Genomic DNA, 19912 nt, shown 5'->3' with positions numbered 1-19912 from the left:
GATTTCTGTCACCTACGGCGGTGCGTATCATCGCTGGGCCGTTGGAGAGTTCCGAGAGAAAGACGGAGTGCGGCTGATCTCCGTCCAAAAGTATCCTCCATCATCATGTCTTCCTCGTTGTTGCCATTCCGCGTCTACTAAAACAGCCCTTCTCTGTCTGCTGTAGAGGGACGGGGAGCTTGGCTTGTGCCCAAGACGCATGCATGACGGCGGAGCTGGAAGGTGTGGGACGCGCAAGTGTTTCTTCCAGTAGCGATTTGCCACCCAACTGATGAATTGTTCTGTATGACGTTTTTAGGCACGGAGCACTGCCTTTTGAGACCGGGCAGAAGCATAACAACAACAAATGAAATAGATCCGGTGCTCGTTATCACTCGTTATCCGCAACTCGGCATCTTCTCTTTCCACCCGGAAATATTCCCTGTAACGAGTAAATATTTGTCGCCTGCACAGCTTCCACAACGGACACTACTTTATATACTCCCTTTGTTCTCCTGGACAACTTTGCTTGCCCTCCCATCTCATCTCACATCCACATCCACAACACAAACAGCCATGTACGGTCAACAGAACAACTACGGCACGCCTCCTCCCCAACAGTGGGGGCAAGCGCCTCCCCAAGGCTATCAGCCGGGGTATCAGAACGGTCCTCCAGCTGCCACCTACGGCGCTCATCCATCTCAGCAACAACAATGGGGCGCGCCTCCTGGTCCTCCCCAGCATCAACCTTACGGTGCCCCTCCTGCCAACCAGTACGGTGCTCCTCCTCAGCACCAGCAAGGATATGGTGGCCACTCGCCTCAGCCGCCTTTTGGTGCGCCCTCTCCAGCTCCCGCGGGATATGGGGTTCCCCCTATTGCTCCTCCTCAAGGACAATACGGTACATCCTCCCCTTATCCTCAGCAGCCACCGCAGCAAGGATTCGGAGGTCCTCAACAAGGTTATGGAAGTCAGCCTCAGGGCCAGGGTCCGATGATGTACTTGGGTGTACCCATCCCTGCGCCGCCGCCTGCCGTGCCTGTGAGCACTTTGGCTGGGTATGATGCTCGATTTGATGCAGAAAGGATCAGGAAGGCCACCAAGGTATGTATCTCGACAGAGGGCGAATTGGACGTCACTCACAGATGTACAGGGCTTTGGTACAGATGAGAGGACGATTATCGACACGCTGTCGCCTCTGGATGCGTTCCAAATGGATGTATTGTCAAGGACATACGAGCAGACTGTCGGTAGATCTCTCAAGACCACTTTGGAAAAGGAACTTTCAAGCTGGTGAGCATCCTTCTATCTTGTCTCAGGGCTTCTTCTCATCATGTCTTATATGGCAGGCTCGAATACACCCTTGTCCTCCTTTCGCTCGGTCCTCTTGGCGGAGATGTCTATCTTCTTCACCGCGCGTGCAAGGGCATGGGTACCCATGAAGACTTGCTCAATGAAGTTCTTCTCGGTAGGACCAACCAAGAAATTTTCCTTCTCAAGGAAGCGTACAGAAGAACGTACAACAAGGACTTGGTTCAAATCGTTCAGGGGGAGCTGTCTATGAAGACAGAGAGGTGCGCCTGCACTCCTTACGACGAGAAGCAACTGTCACTAATTTATTGCGGCATGATAGGATGTTCAACATGGCCTTATCAGGACAAAGAGACGAGTCACCGTACCTCAATCACCAACTTGTCCAGCAAGACGTGGAAACTCTGTATCGAGCTGGACCGGGCAAGATCGGCACTGTACGTTTCATTATTCCTGATCTTGGGCATCTTCAGTATCTGACAAATCGTTCTAGGACGAAATTGCCATCTGCGGCATTTTGATCTCTCGATCCAAAGAGCATCTAAAAGCTATTGCTCAAGCATTCCCCGCTCGTCATCGAGTTTCTCTTTCTCAAATGTACGTTCCATCTCTCCTTGAAAAACTACAGTTTCTGATTTCCAATTCCACAGGATTAAATCAGAATTCTCTGGCCATATGTGTGATGCTCTGTTCTTCATTGCTCGGGGTGTCGAAGCGGACGGCGACGGTGTCGTCCGTGACTGTGAATTACTCCATGCTGCAATGGCCGGTATGGGTACAAAGGATGAAAGGATGTGCGTCTGTTTGTCGTTCTTCTTTGTGTTTCCACTGATCCGGTCGACAGGATTTACCGCCTTGTCCGTAATCACTGGAACCGCCCTCGTTTCAATGCCATCAAGAACCAATACCAGGTACTGTATCGCAATTCGCTTAGAAGGGCGGTGGAGGGCGAGACCACAGGAAAGTACGAGAAGGCACTGGTGGGGATCATCGAGCAAAACTAATAGAGGGGTGTTTTGCGTTCTGAGAATCGCTTTTGGTCCAAGTGATGGTATTACCTGATGATTAGTATGACGATCGTCGAAATCTATAGTTTGATACCCCAGAATACACAAGAGTCGTGATGCACTGCATGTTAATACAGATGATGATACAACCTCTCAAGGAGGATACTATCTAGCTTCCTACATCAATCATAAGCCTCAAACCATTGACTTTGAGAGGGCATAGCTCACCTTATCCCCTGACTCGACACTATATCATTCAAACCCCATTTTCCTACTTCTCCATGCTTAGAAAACGGGAACGAGAGCAGAGCTCAATCCTGATCGGGCAAAGGCGATACCGACAACGAAGATGGAGACCGCCTTGAGGATGCTATGACGACTGTCAGTCCGCCAGATCTACACAATCTCTTGAAATTCGGGCATACTTGAGGTTACCCTCCCTGTAGGCAGGGTTGGTTATTTGGTCCTTGAGGACAGTGGTGAGAGATGGAGCGGACTGGGCGCTGGCGGGACCGAGGTACTGAGGAGCAGACATTTTGTGGATGTTTTGGTGGTTGTTCTATAGGGAGGCAGAGTGTGAGCGAGAGAACTCAAAAGGGCGCAAGAAATGGAAAGTGACGAGTGGCGGCGTTTGACTCCGGCCGCCAGTGTGGCACCTCTTCTCTAGAACGAGTTGAACAATTCAGATGACAACAAATGTTATCAAACTTTGGTTTGCATGCTTATCTCGTTTCAAAAATGCCATCCGCTATTGTGTCTACTGTTAACATGCTTAATCATGGAGAAAAAGTTCCTGTTGACGCTGAATTACACCCCTCTTGCCGTCTCGACATCATTCCTCTCCCCCTCCGCGTCCTCGAATAATATGGCTTCCGGTTCGTCAAACAACTGTTCTGTGCCCGCTGCTCCATCCGTAGGCGGATCGGATGTCGCCATAGGTCCCGGGGGAATAGCATCGGGGATTCCTTGGTCTTTTGCTGAGTGAAGCTTGTTCTGTTCCTCTTCTCGGGCAGCCTTCTCGCGCGTCTTCCGTCTGTCCGCGTGCTCTTCGTCGGCCTGTAGGAATGTTTTCCCGTCAGTCAAACCAAAATTAAAAAGATATCATACTCACCTTTGAACCCCATTTAGTCCACCAGCCCATACCCATACTTCTCGACGTCACTTCATCTACACTCTTCGCCACATCCCTCGCCAACCCTTTATCCCAGATCCCTGCTACCGAACATAATGGTGGTCTCTCACCTTGCAGATCCCTTGTCAAGAAGCCTTCCGCTTCCGCCCTGGCCCTATCCTTCTGTTTGATGTCTCGCCATTTAGCAAGGTCTTTACTGTACTTTTTATCCCATTCGTGACGTCTGGCGAGCCACTTGCGGATTGCTCCATTCCCGTGAACCTGGCCGATATGTTCTCGCAAGGAAGGCTGGAGTGCCGGTACAGCTTCGATAGGCTCGAATGGTCGGATGTTGCCATGTACAGAGACTCTTTCGGATACAAGATTAACATTACCATAAAGAGGTTCAGTGCCATGCACAGTCACTATGCCTTTAGTAGGGACAGGATCACCTCTTTCTTCTTCTGCAGCCGTGCTTTCGGATGTTACAGACATGTCGTCCTCATCCGACTCTGCTTCAGATTGGACCTCACCGAAAGAGATGGGTTTGGTGTTGGCAGCGACAGCAGCTCCAGAAGTGATGACTGGTTGAGTAAAGTCGATAGTGGATTGTCTGCTGGTGGGGCTGGAAGCGGATACGGACGAAGGGGCCCAAGAGGCGTTGATTACTCCAGGGGTCGTTAGGGAGAGGGATGAGAGGGCCATTCCATTTGTCAAGGAATCGGACATGGAGAGCGCAGTAAGGCCGTTGGGCAATTGGGTGGCCTTGTACTGCTTGAGAGATGGCACCGAACGTTGCTTTCTGAGAGAACTAGACGACTCTTTATGCTGCAGTTTCTTTTCCAAAGCTTTACGGGCTGCAGTGAATGCCCAAATGTTAAAACTAAAAACTTGTTAGACCTCGCGTTTCATTCTATTACTGGCAACTGAATCTCACTTGGCACACGCTCGGTACATGTATTTCGCACTCTTGGTCCAACTCAGAGTAGGCACGACATGGCAGCCTCCTTCGTATAACTGGAGATGCACTTTGGTAGGCTTGTATTTGGCGACCTTGCTGGCCTGGTCTGGGTACTGACTCAGTGTAATTGACGATGGCGGGTATTTCACGGGGTCGGCTGCTTTGTACGCCGTGTAAGTGATCTAGACGCGAGTTTAGTCTCGCTTGCGTGCGCAATGGATTCTAGCATTAGACACTGACCTCGTCACGAAGGAGCTCTCCGCCACCGCCAACCTGAATTGCAAAGTTCAGCAAGTCTAACTTACTAAACATGTAGTAATTTTCGACTCACAATGAGCAAAGGGCATAAACCTCCCAAGGATCCTTGGTTGACGGGTGATACCAGTGGATGAGTCAACAGATTATTGGGGCTACAGGACATCAGTAAATAGCCAACCTGACCATGGACATTAGTGGCCTACCAATACATCTGAATCTGCTCATCGTATCGGTTGGTAGATCCATCGGGCATCGTCACATCTATACCGTCTCCTGGCAAAGGCGGCCATGCGCAACTTGGTCTGTAATGAAAACTACTAGGTCGTCAGCTAATCGCTCTTTCAACATGTTTAAAAGTTCTCACCCATAAGAAGGAATAAAGTCCCCTCCATCCCAACCTCCAATACTCGGCATGCTATGCGTCAAATCCACCCAGGGGCTAATCAAACTCGCACCGGCCGGCATGGGTAATCCCATCTCCCTGATAAGCACCAGAAGGGAGATGACCATCCCAGCGCCTGCCGAATCACCGGAGAGGATGATGTTGGTAGGAAGTATGGGTTGATGAGGGGCTGAGGGAGGAGGAGAGATGAGGTAGAGGTAGGCTGCGAGACAGTCGAGGAGACCGCATGGCTAGGATATGTCAGCCAAAGGCATTGGGAAAGGTGAAGAGGGTACGCACGAAAGGGTATTGGGGGGACAATCTGTATGCTGGGCAGAAAGCGCGAGCGCCGGCCTTTCGAACATGTCGTTGAACTTGATATCGGTGGGTTTCTAGGGAAGAGAAGAAAAATGCACCGCCTAACTTCGTGTCAACTACGCCGTACTACGCCGTACGTATAAGGCGCTTCAAGTGATGGACATACCATGGATGTACATGATAACACGGTCATCAAGCACTTCACCTCCAGCATTGTCTATGACACTACCTGTTGTAGCCCTTTTGTGGGGCATATATCTCATATCACTCCGGCTGGAAGCTGTTAACGATGTTGGAGATGTCAAGGTTGCCGCAGGGGATGGTTCAGCGGCAGCCTTCTTAGCTGTACGTTTGAGATAATCTTGCTGCATCTGAGTCCAATTCATGAGACTCTCATTTGTGTTGTGCAGAACGACTTGCTCACCTCTATCCATTCACCCTCAAGGGTGCGCCGTCGGACCCTCCACCATTTGTCGCCTCCTACAAGTTGCAATCCTCCTCCTTCAGCTCCCTGAGGTCCATACGTCGAAAGATGCTTTGCAAGGATGTCCTCTGCCTCCTTGATATTCTCATCGGGTATCGCCATGACATCTCGCTTGACCCAGCCTAATGATAAGTTTTGTGTCAGCTGCGGTTATTTTCAGTTCAGCCACGTTGCACTTACGGGGCGTCGGCACCCACATAGCGGTGAATGCCTGAACTTCTTCTACACCATGATGGCTCGCAAAGTCCAGGAAACGTCTGACGACTTGGAGCCCTTCTTCATAAGTCAACTGATCCTCCGGCCCACCTCCAGGACCGCCAGCCTCGAGAGACTTTTTGGAAGCGTTCTTGCGGCGACGATGGGCGAGGATGTGAGAAAAGAAGGTGGAGATGACTGTTGGTGTTGCAGCGACCGCCACGGATGGAGTGCCGAAGCCTGTCATTGTGGGCTGTGGTAGTATGTACTCGCTGGGAGAGAAACTGCAAGTTGGCACAGTATCAGTTATTATTAGTCGGTTCATTAGTACGAGAGACAGGGCGGGCCGGCTAGATTCCCGGTGACATCATCTAATGGTGCCTGGTTTGTTTACATGATGTTGACATCGGCGGTGCTAGGCAGCGCGCTGGGCGTTGTGCAGGAAGGCAGCCACGTGGCAGAACAGATGAGGAGAGGGGCGGGGGACTTGGATGAGGGGGGATGCAGCACAAAGAGCTGCCGCTTAAAAATGCTGCCCCTGTAATAAAGGAGTCATTCTTCATAACCTTCCCAGTTGACACCGCGCTGCTCAGTCCCCGGGGACTTCTTTGGTCCAATAAAGTCATGACGTGTATTTCCTTTGTCAAACTATCAAACGCTCGGCCTTCCCCTGGCGTATCTTTCGAGTCCGATTTATTATACTGGTCAACACAACTTTCTTGTTTCTTATCCTTTCTTTCTCCTCCTCATTTCTCCCTTCACCATGTCAGAACAAAAGCCTTCAGTTGTAGAACAGGCCCAAGACGTCGCCTCCAAACTCGCCAACGCTGTCACCGACACCCTCAAACTGAGCGAGGACCAAAAGTCTGGTACGTCCATTGGTATCATTCCTTGTCTATTACTCATTCGGAATCAGACCTCCCCGTCGTTTACATCGATGAGAAGGCCGGATCTGACACAGAAGGAACCGGTGCCGAGCTCTCCCCCTTCGCTTCCCCTCTTGCTGCCTACCAATCCTTCAAGCCCTCCCCCGAGTCTGACGCGAACCCTTCTTCTGTCGCAACCTTTATGGTCCGCAAGGTCGACTCTGTTGAGCGCAACGACTGGATCGAGCTTTCTGCTTCCGCCAAGAAGAAGCTTGTGAAGAGCATTGGTGGCTGGAGGAAGGCCGAAGCCAAGCTCGCTGCTGAGGGTGAGAGGCTTGAAAAGCAGAAAAAGGAACAGGCCGAGAAGGATAGACTTAGGAGAGAAGAAGCCAAGAACGTCGTTCTTGTCGACGACCCGTCCAAGGAGTCCAAATCTGTACGTTTGATACACATATCCATATCGCGGCTAACGTTACGTATAGGCCAAAATCTGGGCCGTGCCCGAGCTCGTTGGTAAGCGAGTTCGTCTCCAGGGTTGGGTCCACCGATTCCGACCCCAAAAGACCAACTTCTTCGTTGTCCTCCGAGACGGTTCCGGATTCCTCCAATGTATCCTCACTGGCGATTGCATTCGTACTGTTGACGCCCTGGACTTGAGCCTTGAGTGCACTATTGAGGTTGTCGGTATCGTTGAAAAAGTCAAGGAAGGCCAAACTGCACCCGGTGGTGTCGAGTTGGCTGTGGACTATTGGAAGATCATTGGCAGGGCTCCCACTGGTGCCGAGGCTCTTGAATCCCGACTCCAACCTGTAAGCGGGCCCATCTACTCTCACTTTACGTACTCATTGCTGATTTGCTATAGGACACTGAGGCTTCTATCCGAGCTGACCTCCGACATCTCGAACTCCGTGGTGAAATTGCCTCCTCTGTTATGCGATTCCGTGCCCTCCTCCTCCGTGCTTTCCGAGAGAGCTTCAACAAGCGCCGAATCACTGAGGTTACTCCGCCATGTATGGTCCAAACCTCTGTTGAGGGTGGTTCTACTCTTTTCGAATTTGACTACTACGGATCCAAGGCCTACCTCACCCAGAGTAGTCAGCTCTACCTCGAGACTGTCTTGCCTAGTTTGGGTGACGTCTACTGTATTCAAGAAAGTTTCAGGGCTGAGAAGAGTTTGACTAGGAGGTGAGCAAGTTTGGTAGGCTGTACAATATGAAAGCTGAACGTTTGCAGACATTTATCAGAGTATACTCACCTCGAGGCCGAGCTGGTGTTCATCAAGTTCAAGGACTTGCTTGACCACCTCGAAGACATGGTGAGTTGATACCAGAAATGATACACGCTTGTCTCTAATCTCTTTTTCAGATCTGCGAGGTCATTGACGTCCTTCTCGCCGATCCCGTTGCTTCCGAGATTATCAAGACCCTTAACCCCGAGTTTGTCCCTCCTCAACGTCCCTTCGTCCGACTCGACTACCGTGATGCCATCACGTACCTCAACGAACACGGCATCAAGCGAGAAGACGGCGAGGACCACGTCGTGGGCGATGACATCGCCGAGGCCGCTGAGCGAAAGATGACCGACCAAATCAACAAGCCCATCATGCTTATTCACTTCCCCAAGTCACTCAAGTCCTTCTACATGAAGTCTTTGGACGACGCTCCCGACTTTACTGAGAGTGTCGATGTCCTTGTTCCTGGTGTTGGTGAGGTTGTCGGTGGAAGTATGAGAATTAGCGATTTGGAAGAGTTGATGGCCGGCTACAAGAGAGAAGGCATCCCCGCTGACCCATACTACTGGTTTACTGACCAGAGGAAGTACGGTACTACCGAGCATGGTGGTTACGGTTTGGTAAGTCTTGACAGCTCCTCGTCAAAGTGTACGGGCTGACAAGTGGTATAATAGGGTGTCGAGCGACTCCTTGCCTGGATCCTCAAGCGATACACTGTCCGAGAATGTTCTCTCTACCCCCGTTTCATGGGCCGTGCTACTCCTTAGACGTCTGGTTTGGGCCTCTAGAGGGACTACGATGCATTGACTAAAACATTGACTAAAAGTTATCTTTTGACTTTCTTGTTTGTTTTTTTTTGCTCCACAAGCAATGCATATGCAAACGGGTTTCATTATTTACAACAATTATAGGTCTTGTAAGATTAAATCCCATCGATACCGTTGCCAACCACGACGTCCATCACAGGACTCATCATAAAATCGACCTCATCTCCAACTCCTACCACTCTCAGCCTCTCTATCTGGTGAATGCCCTCTCGTAATGGTAAGAAACGTATTCGTGCTGAAAGACTAGCGCCGGGTAAGAGCGGACCGCATCGGATGTTATCCTCTAGTGGTATGAGAGGCGTTGATGCAGAGATGTATGAAGCCAATGACGTTCTCAGAACTGCTCGTTGTCAGCACTTTTTCTTTTCAATGTGGAGACATTATAACCGTACAAGCTTCATCCCCAACTCCCATAAGATCCCCACCCTTTTTCATTCCCCTTTCCAAAACTTCTCTCACTCTCGCTTCCCACCTGATACCATCTTCTCTTCCCGGTACAATCAATCTAAAACGACGAACTTGGTCTGTCCTGTTATGGACAAAAACCTCGATGGAAAATGGGACCAAGGGTCTAATTGTGTCGGAAGGAGTGGAAGATGAGGATTGGGGAAGGATTTTGACAGACATCAAGAGACCATAGTCGCGCGGAGGTCCATTCATCGACGGGACGCGAACACCGGAAACTACTCGTCGATTCTGCACCATTTGACTAGGCATCATTGGTCGATTCCTTGTTTGTACACTGTCCCTCTCTCTGCCTTGCTCAGCGGACACAAGGCTGGCCATGTTGTACCGCTTGTCGCCGAGAACAGGGTTCGAAAGATTTAATGATGTTGGGCGATGGGCGTTGCCCGCCAGAGGGGGATTCTGGAGAGAAAGGCGAGCAGAGGGTGGTCGAGAAGCGTAAAAGTTGGTCAAGTCGATAGAGGTGTTCCAGGAAGAATCAAAGGTCTTTGTTGGATAGTCGTATTCATCCGAATCCAAGGATTTTAGACGATACGGTCTGCCGATGACGTGAATAGACACCGGACGGACTTGCTCACTCGCTCCCAAGTTCCTTGCTATTGATTCCTGCAAAGGGTCATTCGTCCTCTCCCCCACAAAGTCTACTACGTAGAACAAATTATACTGCTCTGTCGAGCCTAGGCGAATTGGGAAAATATCATGCCCTGATGAACCTTCCGTCTGATATAAAAGTTTTGTTGTGATACCAGAGGACTTGCCGCCAATGGTAATGTCGATTCGTGATATTTCAAAGCCATGTAGAATGGATGGTTCTATGCTGTTTTCGAGATGGATGACAATGGCCACTCGTGTTTCACCTTGATGGTCTTCATCATCACCGTTGGATGATGGTGTGAGAGGAAGAAGTTGTGGCAAGGTCACAGTGTTCATTTTCACTCGAATACCAGGAGCAATGGCAAGTATCCGGCGAAATGATTTGCGTAGAGTAGTGGAGAGAGCAGCTACGGTTGTCGTGGGCAGTGGGCCTCTTTCATGATGCGCTCCAGTTGAAGCTGTTGAGGGAGTGACGATAGGGGGAGCTGAATTAGGAGTCATTGCTGAAAGAGGTAAAGATGATGGGAGTGGCCCATCAGGTATGAATAAATCGTTCCGTATTGGTGCCGGTAGTCGACTAGCAGGCATCATGTTTTCCTTCCCAGCCAAACCTCCAAGCAAATCAATTTCTTCCATACCTGCCCAACTTTCGTCATCATCAGACTCATAATCCTCAAACTCGGTGCCGTCTGTCCGGATAGTCTCCGTACCGCTACGTATTGATATAGCGTCGAGGCTAAAGCCTTTCCGGTGTGCCTTGCTGTGGCTATTCTGGTCACGAAGAGTTACCGAGGCCGTTAACGAGAGTACAGGGTTTTCGACATTCGTACGGACAAATACTGCTCGTCCCTTCAGTCACGGCCGGGCACGAGCTAACGAAGAGACTGCACATACCGACCGGGATTTCCCCTTTCCAAATGACCTCCCAGGCCCCGTTCCTCCTGAATATCCTCCTTCCCCAAGAATGCCAGTTTTCGTTCTTGCTTTCCCTTTGGTTCCCCGCTTTTGACTCCTCCACCTTGCCCTCCCAAACCACCACACCGTCTACATTCGCGTACTGTTCTTCTTCAGATGACATGGCCGGAAACGGGTTCGGCGTTATGGGTGGGTTCGTCGGCGAAGGGTTTGCTCGCGCAGCTCCGGCCTGAGAATGACTAGGCATGGGAGGGGCAAGGGTTGCTGATGTTTGCGGTGCTGAGAGATTGCCATTGGATATAGAGGTTACAGGTGGTCTACGAACTTCCATGGCAGGGAGTTTGGGGACGAATGATGCCGACATTGTCAACTGAGCGGGCATCAGCAGGTATAAGGCTACAAATTGTACATAACAGCTCACGTCTAGACGTCCTAAAAATCTGAGCATCTCGGAAGGAGGCTCTTTAGCATCCACCACCGTGGTTCCAGGTAATCCAGCTAAGCTTTCGTCCGGCAAAGTCATAGCGACAAAATAGTCGAGATTCTCGTCTGTGGTGCATTAGCAATGTGCATATAAGCTGTATAGATACCGCTCACCAAAGAATGCGGTATTCCTGGCTGATGCTTGCTCGAGCGCAGCCCACCATGTCGGCAAGTCATCGTCCGAGGGATTCGGGTTGAAGGTCGAGACTTCCGGAATGACGAGGTCTATGGCGGCAGCATGGAAGAGCGATTCGTAGAGGGCTGAGGGGATCTGGGAGAACATGACGTCTCCCGGCGAGGAGGAAGATTGGAAAAGATTGGAGAATCAAGATTCAAGATGTAATACGAATGCTTTTGACAACGAAGAAGACAACAAAGGCGTCGCGTTCATCGTCTACTAGTACTAGTCGCGTAAAGAGTCTTCCGGTCTCGTCAAGGGCAGCAAAAATCCGAATACATGCATGATAATGCCACAAAAACAACCTGGATGATTATAGAATAAGTATATGGTCATCACAGAAGCACAAACAAAGTTCAAAATCAAATCAGAAAACCAAAATGCCCTGCCGATATCTAGAGATAGCGAGCTTAAGAATTACGAAGCTCTCATATTAAAAGGAATTACAGTAAGTAAGTATGCTGGTAAGCGTCAAGTATAAGCTCTAATCAAAAGGAGCTTGACAATTCTATGATCTTTTTGACTGGTTGATAGCATCAACCCAACCTTGAGCAATCTCTTGGTCGTCCGCTCGAAGATAATACGAGACCTGTTCAGTCTAAAAGCGTCAGGACATAATAGTACAGGTCGGAAAGACGGCTGTGACGACTCACATTGTGGTACGCTTCAAACACGACTACATTCCCCCACTCCACTCTCGCATTGCCCATCGCACTAAGTCTCACAACATCTACCAACTCCAATTTACCCTTTTGTTTATTTGCAACATTATCGACGAGCACAAGCAAATCTTGGCAAAGTATTGCCATACACATCTTATTTACGGTCCCAATACTCCTTTTTGATTCGTCCACATGGCGATGCTTGAGTGTTTTAGAAGTATTTTGGGGCAAGGCACCGCGGGCAATGAATTTGATGGGTCCTTCGCGAATCAATGTGCGATGAGGTTGAACAAGAGGCGAAGGTCCTACAGACGAAATTTGGTCTGCCCAGTGACACAGGCGGGAGCGAGCGTCGAGATCGCGTTTATAATCATTGACATAAACGAGGATGGTAGAGATGCGGGATAAAGCCTCGCCGATGTAGTCCCTGGCTCCACTTGGAGGGGCCGGGGTGTACTTTTCGAGTTGTTCAAGCTATCAAAAGGAATCAGCTTTATTCGTAAAAGGGGCGAGATACTCACCAGCATTTTGTAACGAGTCAAGCGTTGGACAGGAAGAAGCAAGTAACCAGTCATATTAATCTGCGAGTGATTGTTGTTGACCTTGCACTTGGTCAAGTACGCCTGCACACGATTCTTGTCTTGCCTGACCATGTTAATTCCGTTGGTCCATTGCGTAAGTCTGGCAGTCGCATTATCGCAAGTCACGCTGTAAGCAGAATACATCTTGAACCAGTCAGCAAATTTGCAAATCACTTGGCAGACTTCAAAGGCTGTATGGGTGGAGCGAAGTCCGTCGTGGTCGTCACCTTGCGTGAGAAGGACTTGGGTGGCAGCGAAGAGTTTGGGAAGTACAAGCGTGCGGTGAAGGCTAAGAATCTCCTGGAGGCCATTAAACATCGTTCTGCGTTCTTCCAGAGTAAGGGCCGTGTAAAAAGTCACCTGGCGTGAGAGTTTTCCAAGTGTGTGAAAAATGAGGGGTGCACAGGCCGACTGGATGTAAATATCGTCAAATTCTTCGAGGAGGTTGACATAAGTCTCCTCAGAACTGATAAATTCTTGAAGGACCATGGTACGGCCAGAGGCCTTGTCTAGGATTTCTTGAGAGCGGTTGCTGGTTCGAGTACTGGCTGTGGAGGCAGAAGAGATGGAGCTGCTGCTGGTGATAAAGTCTTTGGTGATGGGGAGGATAGAGTCGGTGTCGGCCTGAGCCTTAGACACTAAGTATACTTAGTTTAGACACAATCTACCTGTGGGGAAGGATATGGATCTACCGCAGAGTAAGGAGGCGAGAAATCGACGGAAACCCATTTTGAAAGTGTTTGGATTGGTGGGACTACAAGGTAAAAGAGCTGTTAGGTAAGTGTGTGTGTGTAAAGGAGTTGTGGTGAGCGCAGAAGAGTGCTGTAGCTAGAAGATATGAAGAGAAGAGTATGGGGGGAAAGACAAAAGGCAAACGGCCAGGTTTATGTACGTCAGACTGTCGCTGCGAGGTGAGAGTCCTGGGGATAGGCCGGTGAGAAAACCGGCACGCCCTAGTCGTATAACTTGCCTAGAGCAGCGATGTGAAAGATTCCATGTTTATAAACTTCCGGACTGTTGATCCGTATTTCGTAGAGCAAGCTGTGCCATTCTGAGAGATCGAGTTCGGAGTTAGTCACTTTACACAACGAAAACCAAAAAGAACAAACGAGAGGACGGAATGTCGATTAGCTGTTTGGCGAAGTCAAACTTAGCCGCTACTATTACGTAAAAGATTATGACTTCGTGTCTCGCCTCTCGCGAGCCTCATCAGTTGCAAATCTCTTTGTGTGGGGTATACTTGTGGCTGAGAGCAAAAAGCTAGGCAAGTTCTGGCCGACCAGTATAAGCACGATAGGTGTAGTCACTCTCGCCTGCTAGATATTGAACTGGAAGCATAATGTCAACGGATATATCAGACATCAACGACAATGCGATTGGGATTAGTTTGGAAAGTTTCTGCATCCATCTATCGCAGCAGCCATCACCTTACTTGGCAGTGACTTGAGAGTTCCTCTCCTCTACCTTCTTCCAGTCTACACTCTTGATCCAATCCCTCACGTATTGCCTCTTGGCCCAAACGCCGTACTTGTCACCCAACCACGCAAGCTCGAAAAGATTGAGCACGGCAAGAGGAGCAGGGTAAATGCTAGATCCTCGCTTGAGATTGGACCCTTGAGAGGCTACGGAAGGAGGAGCAGTGGTTTCAGGGATAGCAGATACGGGGGAAGGACCGGTCATGTCAGAGGTAACGACGGGGGGTTCGGGGCTGGATGCGAGAGGCTCTTCAAAGACGGCACCTGAACGTTGAGCTCGGCCAGAGACAAGGAGGGTACCGGATCCGAAAGTAGGGATAATATCAATCTGAGCCTCGTGGTCGCCAGTTCGGGCGATCTAGCAGAGGCGTATCGTTATTTAGCGTGACATGGACTTTTGGATTTTACGAATGACCTACCCATAACCAGCCACCACCAATAATACCCTCAGCGTAACCTTCAAGCTTCTCCAACACAGGAGTGAAAACCTTGCTGGGCTCAATGGGTTCTCCGGCATTCTGTAGGTCATATGAGTATAGGACCATTATCACCAGAAAAAGAAATCACTCACAAGGCTTTCCAAGAAGAAAGAGTTGTTGGCCAATAAAGCTCCATAGTTGTACGCCAGACCCAAGCTCCTGTCCTTGGCTGTGGTAGACAATAAGTCGGTAATATCCAACCCGCTTCGATCCCACTTTTGCTTCACCTCCACCAATCCAGGGTTGTCTAATCGAAATCCATCAGTCTTGGCCAATCTTTTCGTACTCGACGTCATCCCAAAATTCGAATCCCCGACTCACTCTGAACTTCAGCTTGTAATCTCTCCCAAAGACCCAGCTGCCACTCCTTCAACCTGTCAAAATTTTCTTTTGGGAGGAAACCATCGATACCCTCGAGAACACGGTAGTCGACCGCACCGGCACCGCGAGTAGAACCAACTTTGGAGTTGATGAACCTGATACCGGCGGCTGCAGGAGCACGAACAGCAAACGATTGTCTGGGAATAGATGCGAAGGGACGAAGGAGGGCAGGACGGGACATTTTTTTGGACGAATGGGATGTTTTAATGGTTTGTTGCGGTGAAAAGTAGAGGCCAGGAAAATGCAGTCGGAAATGTCGGGGTGCGAGCGTGGGAAATTTATATGGGAGCTGATCGTCATTTACCCAGCGATGATTAGTTGGGGTGTATAATAATAAGTACGGCATTGTCTCTTCCCATGCATGCATATATCTCTTCCTTCCATCCATAACCATGTCACTCACAAATGTACTCCCAGAGGGCACAAAGCTCACGTATGTCCATCTACCATCCCGCGGACTTCACCCATCTCACATTGTTTTAGCGTATCCACAACCCTCCCTGGCTCCTCCAAGAAACATCTCCTGTCTCCTTCCTCCTCCTCAGGCGAAAACCCACCATGGTCATCTACGGCCCCATCTTCTCTCCAACTCTCTTTCCCGGCACCGGTAGCCGCCACGCACGTCGCATTCACTTTTCAAGGTGGATTTGTGGGCACTAGTGTGAGTGTGTGGGTCGCAGAGGAAAAGGACGCGGAGAAGGAAGGTGTGATCAGATTGGGCTTGGAGTTGGGTGGGAAGGTTTATCCAGAGGATAGGAACAAGAGGCAGATCTTTGAGCAAGTCGGCTTTTACACTAGTGCTTCGCTGCAAGGTTATTAACAAGCGTCTATTATAGGATCCCCTTCCCTCCTTCAGGCGCTCTTCCTTCCGAGCTTGAAGCCGAGGGAGTTGCTGGTGACAATTCTTCGGGCCTGCCTCTCTTGAAGGAGCTCAAGTTTGAGTTTGACAAGTCATCAGACCAGTACGGCCGAATTACTCTCTACAGTGTGGAAATCCTTGGATCATCACCATCAGCTTAGTTTATATGAATCTTGAATATGTAGCACCTTGAATGCAAAGCCGTATGCACGTTACAGTGTGATGATCAGGAAATGAATCATGTACATGGTTATGAGGCAAAAAGTTGCATCTTCACCCCCATCCGCTACTGTACACGCCGGTTGAGCGACATGTCATTCTTCCACCCCACTGGTTATAACCCTCTCCACTTTCGCCACATCTCCCTCTCTCTCATCGCCATCATCCCTGCGCCACACTGCTACTCCACGGTCTTTGGAGGACGTCAAAGACCAAGAATCGGTAAATTCAAGGTAATAAAAAATCATAATTATGGAGGAAGTGACGGATCGCAAGAAGTCGGCAAGAAAGCCCAACATACTCGCCAGACTGTGGCCCCTTTGGAAAGGGAGCAGGGAGGTAGGTGGCAGGCGGGCTAAAAGTACAAGTTATTGTACAGTACATGAGGAAAATGGGTACAGATAAATACCACAATTTGATGGTTTGCTGGCTTTGTTCTCTGTCTATCATGATATTGTGTTTTGTTGAAATAAATGAGGGTTTGCTTGTAGACAGTCGAAACTTGAACTGCTGAGGTTGTAATATACACATAACCGATATGAGATCGGAGGTATGAATGAGTGTCGGACGGTGGTGCGACGGCAAAGTGCAGAATGAGTGATAGCGGGTAATAGGTAGCACAACAAGAATCGAGCATGGGTCGAGAGGGAAAAAAAGAGAAAACGAAATTGTCGAATGGTTTGTAGAGATGTCGGATTAAAAAGAGGGCCGTTGTCGATAAGATTTTCAAAAGTCGAAAAAAAAAACCAATGATATGCAAACCCAAGAGCCCCCAGAGTCCCAAAATCTAAAAATCTTCTAAATCGGGTTTGCTCAACGTCGCCGCATGAGGACTGTTGTGGAACGTAGGTCCGGCATACTTGGGTCCACCGACTGGTACTCCGCCAGCGCCGTTGATCCTGGGGAAGTCACCAGGGATGACGGGTAGAGCTCCCTCACCCATCAACAAGTTGCCGTGAACGGACGCAACCGATTTTGCTGGGGTTTGGGGGGGGCGATGGACGTTGAACCCGGTGTGGAAGGGTATATGCCCGTCAAATGCAGAGATGGGGAGTCGTTGTTGTGCGGTAGAGATAGGCTGAGCGAGTTGAGTAGGGATATAGTCGTAGGAGAGGTGTTTAGCGTGACTGATAAAACCGTTGTTGTCGGCAGCCCGATTGGGGTCATACAGAGTGGACAATTTGGATTTCCCTTTACGTTCAGACTGAAACGATTTACGAGTGGTGCGTGTGGGAGTCTCCGTCTGAGTCAGTTTTTGCTGCCACTGGGAATAACGGTGAGCAGGGGATAATTATTGACGAGGGAATACTCACGGTAAGCTCACCACCGCCGATGGCGTCAGGCATATCCCAAACTGCACCCGCATCTTCCTTCTTCTTACTCTTTCCTTTCTTCTGCTGCCCATTTCCGGAATCTTCTAAATCGGAAGGAAGATTTTGACTCAATGACGACATTTCAAAGGTACCGTCATCCCGATCTCGCTGCACACCTTTGGCATGGGGCTTGGGTGAAGGCGCTGTGGGTATAGTGGAAGCCAAAAGCTGGTCAAGAGTAGGTGGGTTGGCGGTGGTCTGGACTGGGGCGGGAGGAGCAGAGGCTCTTGCGGCGAGATGCGGCTTAGTGGGCTTCTTGGACTTGCTCTTACGCGCCGGGTCAACCGGCAGACCGTCTTGCTGAGCGCTGGGTCGCGCAAGACCATCGTTGCCTTTGACAAGCAGCTCTGAGTCTTGACCAACAGTCTTCTTGGACTTTCGCGCCTTTCTCGGCCTCTTGACAGCGTTAGGACCTTCTCCTTTGGGAAGGACGATGAGACCCGGCCTGTTCTCTAGCTGCGCCTGCGGCTCGACGCTCTTCGGCGGAGAGACGACTCCAAGAAGGTCGAAGAGAGCGTCTTCATCTTCCTGCGCGTAGTCTTCGCCAGAGTTGCCAGATTCTCTGTCAACAGCCTCGCCATCTACAGCCATGACGGCCGGAGCGGAAGCTTGTGCGCGCTGGGCCGAAGGTTTGTTCCCGCCTCTCCGCCTCCTTTGAGGTCTGGGAGAAGGCGTCATGGGCGGTTTATCCGACATATCTCCTGCAGGCGAGTACGGCCTGGAGCTGGAGGGCGGCTGGGAGGATTTGCGTGGAATGTCGCCCCTGGGGCGGGAGGGAGTGACGGGGCGGGACGAGGGTGGCGGAGCAGCAGCCTTGGGCTGGGAGAGTGCCACGTGGGAGCGATGTGACTGGCGGGGCGCAGGAAGCGTGGGGCGGAGGGGCATGCTGGGGAGTGTAAGTGGGGGGATGAAATGGAACGGGCAGAGAGACATACTCCGACAAGGTAGACATCCAATACACTACTAGCGGGGGAGACGAGAAGTGTGTTTGTTCTTTGGGGATTCCTCGGAGGCCGGGTGAGTGGGCTGGATGGGTGGCGGAGAAGGATGATGGTGTCTGATGGGGAGCTAGTGAATGCGCTAGGGAGGTGTGGTGTGTGGCGGAGTGAGTTGTCAGCGTGGAATGTGATGGGGATCATGTACAGTGAGCAGGATGGATCGACTCGAAGGAGCGACGACGATGGGCGAGTGGCAAACCGTCCATGTGGTATTACGTGATGTTCTTGTTACGTAACATCGTCAGTCTATCGGAAGAGTGGCCGTCGTTTCGTGATTTTCCGAAATGCAGAACGGCCGTCCACCAAAAACAGTCCACCGCCGTTTACATTCTTCCGCACAAAAATCCCAACGGCGTAACGAGAGAGCCATATATAGCCTCTGCGAACCTGCAGCGTGAGTAACTTTCTCTATCCGCTATCCCATATGCTCACCAGGAGCAGCATGCTCCGTCGCATCCGCATAAGACTCAGCCTAGCTCACTCCCCACGCCGCACTTCATCCTCGGCAGCGTTTGCTCATACCCTCGAAGAGCAGCACACAGTACCATACGGTGTTGCGTACGGCGCAGGGCCATCCAGGATACCCTACCAGCCTCCGAGCTACTCATTTATGGGCCGAGCACAAGGTCATGAAGCTGCCAGATTTCTGCGAGAAAAGCTGAGCTCCTTGTCTCATGGCAGTTATGCGGCGCCCCAAGCTTTTGCGGCGTCACTTGTCAGGTCGATAGAGGGCGCAGCGGAAAAAACTCAAGTAAGGACAAATGAGCTTGTTCCTTCATTGTCGCGTCTCGAGCTGCATACAATCGTTCATCACCTGATCCGGGAGAAAAAAGGCAATCTCGCATCGGCCATTGTCCTCCAGGCGTTGCAGAGTGCTCCGCGGATGGCTCGTCGTCGGATCGTTAGCCCAAAAACACTTCGTATCTTGTTTGGAAACCGCTCCATTTTCCACATGAGCAAAGCGTCGTCTAAACGTCGAGCGATTGCTCCCAACCTCCAGCCGACGGTCGCCGAGCAAAGGTCTCCCCCGCCTGCTTCTCGTCTTCAAACCTTGCTTGACATCCTCGACATACTTCAAGACGTGCGCTACTCCCGAACGCCAGAACTATATGAACTTATCATTTCTTCATGTTGTGACGAGGGACAGCCACATTTAGCAGCCAAGATCTACACTGGTCTTGTTGAGGAGTGGGTCACAGAAGGACGTGTAGCAGAAGGTGCGAACCCGGAAGAATTCCATCCTGGTGGTGGACCTCCCAGAGGATGGAAGAAGGGAGATGGCGGAAGGTGGTGGACAGGTGTACGAACGTGGCGTTGGCC

The 19912-nt window shown here is 50.5% G+C and overlaps 10 protein-coding genes across 10 annotated transcripts in view; 4 read left to right on the top strand and 6 right to left on the bottom strand.

The window, feature by feature from the left end:
- Window positions 1-199: 199 nt before the first annotated feature.
- Window positions 200-2294, top strand: CNBE1360 (hypothetical protein; the record flags this gene model as incomplete). Its single annotated transcript, XM_770327.1, has 8 exons — window positions 200-233; window positions 299-1083; window positions 1133-1272; window positions 1329-1553; window positions 1613-1727; window positions 1784-1887; window positions 1941-2084; window positions 2135-2294. 8 exons carry the CDS (start codon window positions 200-202, stop codon window positions 2292-2294), a joined length of 1707 nt encoding a protein of 568 aa, XP_775420.1.
- Window positions 2295-2582: 288 nt separating this feature from the next.
- On the bottom strand, window positions 2583-2832 carry CNBE1350 (hypothetical protein; the record flags this gene model as incomplete). The annotated part of the gene is made up of 2 exons (XM_770326.1): window positions 2583-2667; window positions 2723-2832. 2 exons carry the CDS (start codon window positions 2830-2832, stop codon window positions 2583-2585), a joined length of 195 nt encoding a protein of 64 aa, XP_775419.1.
- A 272-nt stretch (window positions 2833-3104) lies between these two features.
- On the bottom strand, window positions 3105-6253 carry CNBE1340 (hypothetical protein; the record flags this gene model as incomplete). The annotated part of the gene is made up of 11 exons (XM_770325.1): window positions 3105-3353; window positions 3409-4291; window positions 4346-4551; window positions 4610-4642; window positions 4701-4779; window positions 4831-4941; window positions 4992-5260; window positions 5310-5428; window positions 5494-5698; window positions 5752-5933; window positions 5992-6253. The coding sequence occupies 11 exons, from the start codon at window positions 6251-6253 to the stop codon at window positions 3105-3107; spliced, it is 2598 nt and encodes an 865-aa protein (XP_775418.1).
- Window positions 6254-6769: 516 nt separating this feature from the next.
- On the top strand, window positions 6770-8870 carry CNBE1330 (hypothetical protein; the record flags this gene model as incomplete). Its single annotated transcript, XM_770324.1, has 7 exons — window positions 6770-6875; window positions 6923-7308; window positions 7355-7681; window positions 7735-8057; window positions 8106-8187; window positions 8238-8723; window positions 8778-8870. The coding sequence occupies 7 exons, from the start codon at window positions 6770-6772 to the stop codon at window positions 8868-8870; spliced, it is 1803 nt and encodes a 600-aa protein (XP_775417.1).
- A 155-nt stretch (window positions 8871-9025) lies between these two features.
- Window positions 9026-11670, bottom strand: CNBE1320 (hypothetical protein; the record flags this gene model as incomplete). Its single annotated transcript, XM_770323.1, has 5 exons — window positions 9026-9270; window positions 9323-10828; window positions 10884-11274; window positions 11326-11453; window positions 11502-11670. 5 exons carry the CDS (start codon window positions 11668-11670, stop codon window positions 9026-9028), a joined length of 2439 nt encoding a protein of 812 aa, XP_775416.1.
- A 403-nt stretch (window positions 11671-12073) lies between these two features.
- CNBE1310 (hypothetical protein) lies at window positions 12074-13537 on the bottom strand (the record flags this gene model as incomplete). Its single annotated transcript, XM_770322.1, has 4 exons — window positions 12074-12163; window positions 12219-12701; window positions 12749-13446; window positions 13501-13537. 4 exons carry the CDS (start codon window positions 13535-13537, stop codon window positions 12074-12076), a joined length of 1308 nt encoding a protein of 435 aa, XP_775415.1.
- Window positions 13538-14236: 699 nt separating this feature from the next.
- Window positions 14237-15324, bottom strand: CNBE1300 (hypothetical protein; the record flags this gene model as incomplete). The annotated part of the gene is made up of 4 exons (XM_770321.1): window positions 14237-14641; window positions 14703-14801; window positions 14855-15009; window positions 15084-15324. The coding sequence occupies 4 exons, from the start codon at window positions 15322-15324 to the stop codon at window positions 14237-14239; spliced, it is 900 nt and encodes a 299-aa protein (XP_775414.1).
- A 211-nt stretch (window positions 15325-15535) lies between these two features.
- CNBE1290 (hypothetical protein) lies at window positions 15536-16163 on the top strand (the record flags this gene model as incomplete). The annotated part of the gene is made up of 3 exons (XM_770320.1): window positions 15536-15576; window positions 15627-15920; window positions 15980-16163. 3 exons carry the CDS (start codon window positions 15536-15538, stop codon window positions 16161-16163), a joined length of 519 nt encoding a protein of 172 aa, XP_775413.1.
- An 845-nt stretch (window positions 16164-17008) lies between these two features.
- Window positions 17009-18546, bottom strand: CNBE1280 (hypothetical protein; the record flags this gene model as incomplete). The annotated part of the gene is made up of 3 exons (XM_770319.1): window positions 17009-17485; window positions 17535-18480; window positions 18530-18546. The coding sequence occupies 3 exons, from the start codon at window positions 18544-18546 to the stop codon at window positions 17009-17011; spliced, it is 1440 nt and encodes a 479-aa protein (XP_775412.1).
- Window positions 18547-19034: 488 nt separating this feature from the next.
- Window positions 19035-19912, top strand: part of CNBE1270 (hypothetical protein) — a gene marked incomplete at both ends in the record, with an annotated part of 2661 nt that continues 1783 nt past the window's right edge. Inside the window, one exon of the mRNA XM_770318.1 lies at window positions 19035-19912. This exon is cut by the window's right edge and continues 1783 nt beyond it. Coding sequence (XP_775411.1) covers window positions 19035-19912 — 878 coding nt within the window.

Source organism: Cryptococcus neoformans, chromosome 5, assembly GCF_000149385.1.
Source record: "Cryptococcus neoformans var. neoformans B-3501A chromosome 5, whole genome shotgun sequence".
Taxonomy (NCBI): Eukaryota; Fungi; Basidiomycota; class Tremellomycetes; order Tremellales; family Cryptococcaceae; genus Cryptococcus; species Cryptococcus deneoformans.
Note: the sequence above shows the minus strand (reverse complement) of the source record. Positions and strands in the feature narration are given on the sequence as shown.